Raw genomic sequence first — 7,541 nt, 5'->3', positions numbered from 1 at the left:
ATCTTTCGTTTCATTGTTTTACAAATACAATAGTTTAGTTTTGTTAGGATAATTTATCCTTAGTAAGTTGTCAAATAGTAATTATTGATGTCAATGAATTCTTTTATTTTAGGTTAAAATATTCTTTTAATTTTCTAATTCTTTAAAAAATAAAATTAATTAGATCTCTAATTTTTATTTGATTCAATTTAGTCCTTTTAAATGATTTAATGTATAAATTATAAAAAATATTTAAACATCTATATAACAAAAATGATCTAATTAAATCATTTCTAAAAATTAAAAGATTAAATTGAATTAAATAAAAATGAGGGATCTAATTAAATTTTTCATAAAGATCAGATGAACAAAATAAGATTTTAACCTTTATTTTAAGCTATAGACTAAAGTTAATTGTTTTTTTTTTTTACATTAGCAGAATTACATAGATGGTTAATTCGTTCATATTTCGATTGGCTTGTCTGGTATTTCTCACGTCTTTCCTCGATGAACTATCCTAGTAAAAGAATATCATCTATCATATACGACCAATTTAAATTTAAAATAAAATTTTATTAGTTTATTTGTGGACTTACTTGAGTATATATTTTAGTATTTATAAAAACGTAGTAGTAAAAACAGTTCCAAAATAGAAAATTATTGCATGCACACCATGTGCTAGTAAATATGCAGGAAAAAAAAAGGGAAATGTATGGGATGAGTGATACGAGGACAAAACAGATCAAGAAAAATAATGGATATGTGAATGAGATGTTGTATTCTTAAAGTATAATTTAATACAAATATCTAACAATTTTCTATTACAAGATAATATGCCTATTATTTTTTAAATAAATGTATTATAAACAATACCAATTGTAATGACAATTCCTACAATACTCAAGTGGAATATTATTAGTCATTGTTGACTTTATTAATATTAAAAGTTTGCCGTAAATACATTTTTCGTTCTCATTCTTGTAGTGTTTGTTGTGGATGGTCTTTATTTTGACAGAATGTTTAAAATGGTCATCATTTTTACAGAATGTTTAAAGTGGTCCTTATTTTCGCAATTCGTATTTTATTTGGTCCTTTTCTGTGACGCCGTTTAAATAAGTAATGGAACCATATGTACAGTACACGTAACACATCCCAATGCAACGTAATACAAACAGTGTCACCTATACAGTGCTCCTTTACTGACTTAAACATTCCGATAAAAATGAGGACCATTTTAAACATTTTGTTAAAATGAGGATCATCCGTAACAAATACTACAAAAATGAGGACGAAAAATGTATTTAAACCTAAAAGTTTATAGGAAGAATAGGAAAAAGTTCGGGATACATTCTTTTCAAGCTTTAAATTAAGTTTTCTTTTTATTTACAAATTTTAGTTATTAATTTTTGTTAATGGGAAGAGTTGAATCCATAACTTCTTTCATCCTGTATTCCAAACTCATCAAGCCAATCTTGTTTGTTTAAATTATTGGAGATGGAATCCATCACCTTTTTCTCTCTTCCCTTCCATAAAAATAAAAAAATAAAAATTTAAATGGATGCAATTATGCTATCTTTATAATTTTGAAGTTAATGGTAATTAATAGATATTCGTTGAGGATGATTAATGACAATCAGTGTGAGATAAAAGAAACAATGAGTAACCGAGTTGTGTAGGTAAATATGTAAATAAATAATAAAAGAAATTTTCATTCAAATATACATGAATCTTAGAAAAACGTTAAACCTTAAATAACATTACGAATGTTAAATAAGTCTCTGATTATATAAATAAAAAAATATTTTATACATATTAAAGTATATAAATATAAATTATACAAATATATTTAAAATTTAAAAATAATGTGACGTAATAAAACTCATATAAACTAAAACAAAACTTGATAATATAGCTGTTGAAAGGGGAAGCTATTTCAACTCAAATGAAGATAGTTTTAATGATGTCCAAGGCTACGCATCATGTGAATTACTAGTTTAGGATTAGTCCTGCTTTCTTAGTTTGTGCATTAGATGTTGTAGGTCAAAAATTACTTGTAAAACAAGCTTGCATTAAATTGTATCAACTATCAAACTCTTGAATGTGATTCGTAAATAGATTAGCTACTTAACCATCTTCCTTATATTGTGTTGTCATCTGTCATAACTAAAATCGTGACGGAACGACGAACCAAAAAAATAAAATTTGAAAAAAAAAAAAACAAAGTTTGGAGTCGCCACCCTAGTTTATTTTGAAAAACTAAGGAAAAACCAAAAAAGATAAAACAAGGTATGCGAAAAACCAGATTCTGGGTCCGGGAGTCGGTTACGCGTGGGGAATGTATTAGCACCCCACAACGTCCGTCCTAAGACGGTACCTTTAATTAAATGTACAAAATGATGTGGTTTTCAAAATAATTATTTTTTCCCAAAAATAATAATAAATGAATTTACAAAAGAAACAAAAATATTTTTTTGATTTTTTGGGCCCGACGAAGATTAATCCTCGCTCCTACGTATTTCCATGTGAGTAGAAAATCAGGGTTACGTAGTTCTTTATGAAAAACTATTTGGAAAATTATTTGAAAAATGATTTAATTTATTTTATAATTTTGAAAACCTTTTTATTTAAATTTTAGTATTATTTTAAAATTGGTGTCATGTGACACAAGCGGCCGGTTAGACACTTGAAACAAATTCTTTTTTCTAATCTTTTTTTTAATCATTTATAAATTTTTAATACTTTTTTAGTTTTTTAAAAGTGAATGTGAGTGTCATTGCGACGAGAGCAGCCAAATAGATATTAAACTGTAAACAAAGACAGTTATTTTTTTATTCTTAGGTTGGTATATATTTTTTAGAAAAAAAAAATGAACGAAAGTCTAAAATGGGTGTCATGCAACGCAAACGATCGAACAGACCCCAAAGAAATGGGAAAAAATATTTTTTTATGATTTTAAAAAAATAATGAAAATTAAAAAAAAATTGCCTCATTTTCTAATATTTTTGTGTTTTTTTTCTTTTCAAGAGAGATAAAAATGAGATGCGTTTGTGTGCGTGGTAATGAGAGAGTAAGTAGAGAATGTTTTCTTCTATTTTTTTCTACCTCCTTCAATATATTTTTTTTTGGAAAGAGAGATAAAAAAGGTGTGTGTGGGAGTGGTGATGGGAAAGAATTAGAAAAGTGTAGAGAATTTTTTTTTCGATCATGATAGAGTGCGTATTTATACTCGCACCTTACAATATCAATGCAATCTCAGTCTTAATTGTAATGAACAATATAAGGAAGAAATTGGTTATGATAGCAACACATTATGAGAATCAAATCATAGTAAATCAGAGCACATAATCAATCCCAAATTAGTAATATTGATTCTAACCATTAACAAATCAGAGCACAAAATCAATTCTAATTAATAAAATTAATAATATTCATTATAATCATTTGAAGAAATATTTCTTCTAATGATTAGAATCATATCACTTCCAGGAACAAGGGTAGAAAGCAGGTTGAGTTGTTGGGCTCATGAGAAGGAGTGCGATAATTAATAACAAATTGGACTCTTCCCTCTTTATTCCTTTTTTTTTTCTTTTTTGTCCATCTCTCTTTTTGTTTTCTAAAATTAAAGTTTGAAAATCTTTGAAGAAGTTCACATTTTTTTATTTTTTTTATTTTTTTTTGAAAATAAATTTATTTACCCGGACGAAATTGGGTGTTGTCAGCTTGAGAGCATTGCACTAATGCAGTGAAAATACACTCACGATAATCTATTAGGTCAAATTCCTAATCTATTAATAACTGCAGCAAGAACTCTTTACAAAAGTTGTTTTCTGAAATCAGTTTAGACAGAGAGAAAAATTATTGAATTCCAGAGAAACATTTTGAGAGACTGTCTTTCTGAGATCTACAAAGTTCTTGTGCATTCTTGAGAGATCATTCAAGTGAGCCTTCAAGAAGATTGATGGTGGATTCAACCTTGGTGGATCAAGCTTGAATCTAGGAATCAAGTGACAAATCTGCACAACTACTAGGTGTATTCTTTCCTTGGTTCTTTTCTATTGTATTTTTGTTTACAGTTGATTCACTGTGTGAAGTGAAGGTCTATGTGCAATTGTGTGGATGCATTGCATCTAGGGGAGTTCTTGATTTGTAGATCAAACTCCTTAGTCTTTAGGGTCTTGAATTATATAGATGCTCTTGTAATTCTTGAATCTCTATTGATTTACTGGAATCTTCCTAAGTGGGTTACTTAGGAGAAGACTGGACGTAGTATAAATTGTTGTGTTCTTTGTTTCTCTCATCTCTTATGCCTTTCTTAATTGCTTTACACAATCTATTATCACATAACTATAAAACTGGTCAATTGGGTCATAAGGGTTAAAGAAACTTTCAATATTCAATTAAAATAAGTGAAAGATTCAATAACTATTTCTTGGTTGAGTATTAGACAGATCTGTTTTAACAATAACTTACATAAAATATGACTAAAAAATAAAAAAGATATTAAAACTTACAATAATTAATAAAAAATTACTATCATGATATAAAGTGAAAACTACAAGAACTAAATGTGATATAACTTCATCACGTTCTTCAAATTTAGTAGATTATGTGACTAGATTGTCAAGATAATACTTTACCAGCATTACTCAATTTGTATAATACTATTTCAACTTTAACATTAAAATATAGTGGAAGGCGTATTAGTGAGTCATTTATCTTATTCTAAAAGCAAATAACACTATAGTCTATAGTCTGATTTGTAAAATAAAAAAGTTTTACCATACCAAAGTGTTAGGACAAAGTGTTTATTATTAGGCCAAAAGTTATAACTTTTATTCAAGATTATTTTTACTTAAAAGTGTAACAGGCAAAATGCCACGATTCTATTGTAATCTGACCCACTTAACCTCCATTACAGGACAATTGATATAACATACAACACAAAAATAGTATTGCACCTTCTTTGCTTACTCTTGTCCTTGTATCTGCCATGGGAATAAAAGGTTTCTAAGTAACTACAAAGAGCATCTATCTTTTCTACTTTCTACCATGAAAAAAAGAACAAGCTTAGTGCGTAATTCACGTATTATACTTGTAATTATAGAAAACAATTTATCAATTCAAACCTTAGATTTATGTTTATTCTGACTTTATTTTTACTCTTTATCTTTTTGAAAATACTTTCTCTTATCCATCTTTTATATGGAATTTTAATGCTTAAAAAATATATCATAATTAAAACATTTCAATTTTTATTTTTAAATTAACAAATATATGTACACATTCAATTCATTAGCAATGGCATGGGTTTGAGACAAACGAAAAACTTTAGTCCATCCGAACTTGAATAAAAGATTTTGAAGAATTTTATGTAGTTATGAGATAAAGGTTATTGGCTGCTTTTCTAGATTGTTCTCCTCGTATGTTTTATATCTCCAACATGTTTTAGTGGTTTTGCTATTAGGAAAACTTATCCCTGACAAATTGAATTCCGTGCCAATCATACATCCCGCGAATCATTGTGCTTAAGTGAGTGGGATTTGCTGCTGTTAATGGCCTCATCATATCATAATTATAAACTGCATATTTGTCTTTCTGCTACAGCTTTCCACTTCCACTTCGACAATTAGGTTTATTATACATAATATGATTATTTAGTTACGCGTTTTTATGAAAAGAACTTTAGGGTAGCATAAATTAATCTTAATTTTAGTAAGGAAAATGGTTATAATGATTTGATTGAATTGAAAAATATGTGGATGATAGAAGTCCACTTGTACCAAAAATATAATGAAATGAAAAATGGTGCAAACATTTTCTGGGACAAAGGCTGCAAGTGACACCCCCACTTCGTAATGTCCTACTACGCACGCCTCATGCTTTTACACGTGCTTGAATCCTCATAGCCTCTTCTCAACTATAAATAGCATGCATCCTCATAGCCTCTTCACACAAAAATTATCAACCACTTAAGCTAACTCATCAACCCTAGTTTTTCATTAGTTGTGAACTTTTTATATTGATCCTTGGCATTGGCAATGGCTTCTGCTATGACTACGAGGGTTTTGGCTCTTGTTGCTTTGGTTGTTGCAATCAATGGCATAGTGTGTGAAAGTAGAGTGGCAAGAAAGGACCTGGGGTTGGACCTTGGTGGGTTGGGAATTGGGGTGGGTGCTGGGGTTGGAATTGGCCTCGGTGGTGGTGGTGGTTCTGGTGCAGGTGCAGGCTCGGGCTCTGGCTCTGGTTCTGGTTCTGGCTCCGGCTCTTCATCTTATTCAAGTTCTGGTTCTTCTTCTTCTTCATCAGGATCAGGGTCCGGAGCAGGTTCCGAAGCTGGTTCCTATGCAGGGTCCCGTGCTGGGTCAGGGTCCTCCAGAGCGGGGTCTGAAGCAGGTTCATACGCAGGGTCTCGTGCAGGTTCAGGATCTTACGGTGGTAACGGAAAGTAAAGTGATGCTGATGCATGAGAGTTAAGTATATGAGATGGTGAAAGGAACATGTTAGTGTCAAAAAAATAAGCTTATGTCTCCTTTGCATGTGTCTGTCTTTTCTTTTTCTTTTTTGTCTGTTGTTACTGCTATGTTCAATATATACGTGTCATATTGAAGTAACAGACCTGTTACTTATTAAGTATGGCTAAAATTTGTAGTGCTTGTCCAATCATCATTAGTGTGAACTTAATATTTTACTTTATAATAAAATAGTTTTTAGATTAATTAATAGATACACTTAATTTTCATTTTTAAGGATCATTAAGCTCTCTTGATCTCAACCGATCCTTAGTATTGCAATTTTGTCTCATTTTCATTAGTATATATTAAATAAGGATTTTAACATAAAATATAATATTATGAAAACTTTTCAGAACTCACACTTTAAAGGAAATTAATTTTACTATAGATATAATTTTAAAACATATATAAATTTTAATTAGAGATAGAGGTATTATATAATTGGTTCTAAATTAGACTATCTCACACATCATCATCCCGACTTTGTTTATTTCAAAAAATGAATTTAAAAAAGACCAAATAAATGAATTTGAAAAAATAAAGAAAGAATTATGATGTTGTTTATATTTAGAGATAGATATGTGAAAGTAATTAAATTTAATAAATAAAAAAATTTGATGAGATGTGATAAATAAAAATATATATTTTAATAGATAAAAGCAATTACATATTTACTTTTCAAAATACCTGCAACACATAATACAAACAACGCATAAATTCGCTCAAAGTATCAACTAAACTATTCGCTATCGGCTTGAATAGTAAATATGCATGAAAAAAAATAAGATTTAATCATGTCTTTAGTCCCTATTTTCGTAATAATATTTTAATTTGGTATCTCTATATTTTTTTATGTCTCAATTTGGTCATTTCCGTTAGTGGTACAAAAACACCGTTAGAGGGGTGTCACGTGTTAGTTCCTGAATATTTTAACTTTTTTATGATTTTTTTAATTTAAAAAAATAAAAAATTTGTCACGTGTCAATGACACGAGTGTCACTTATATGTCACGTGTCATTTCCACTTTTTCAATTTGGACCCTTTATTTTA

The 7,541-nt window shown here is 29.2% G+C and overlaps 1 protein-coding gene across 1 annotated transcript; it reads left to right on the top strand.

Moving 5' to 3' along the window:
* The first annotated feature begins 5,916 nt into the window (after positions 1-5,916).
* Positions 5,917-6,695, top strand: LOC114176628 (glycine-rich protein 5). The gene has a single exon (XM_028061727.1). The coding sequence runs from the start codon at positions 6,018-6,020 to the stop codon at positions 6,426-6,428; it is 411 nt and encodes a 136-aa protein (XP_027917528.1). The 5' UTR covers positions 5,917-6,017; the 3' UTR covers positions 6,429-6,695.
* The last annotated feature ends 846 nt before the right edge of the window (positions 6,696-7,541 follow it).

Source organism: Vigna unguiculata, chromosome 3 (assembly GCF_004118075.2).
Source record: "Vigna unguiculata cultivar IT97K-499-35 chromosome 3, ASM411807v1, whole genome shotgun sequence".
In the NCBI taxonomy this organism is placed as follows: Eukaryota; Viridiplantae; Streptophyta; class Magnoliopsida; order Fabales; family Fabaceae; genus Vigna; species Vigna unguiculata.
This window is presented reverse-complemented; position numbering and strand designations above follow the sequence as displayed.

Bases quoted from the DNA above. Each gene is read 5' to 3' on its own strand.
- LOC114176628 (XM_028061727.1), top strand. From the start codon at position 6,018: ATGGCTTCTGCTATGACTACGAGGGTTTTGGCTCTTGTTGCTTTGGTT.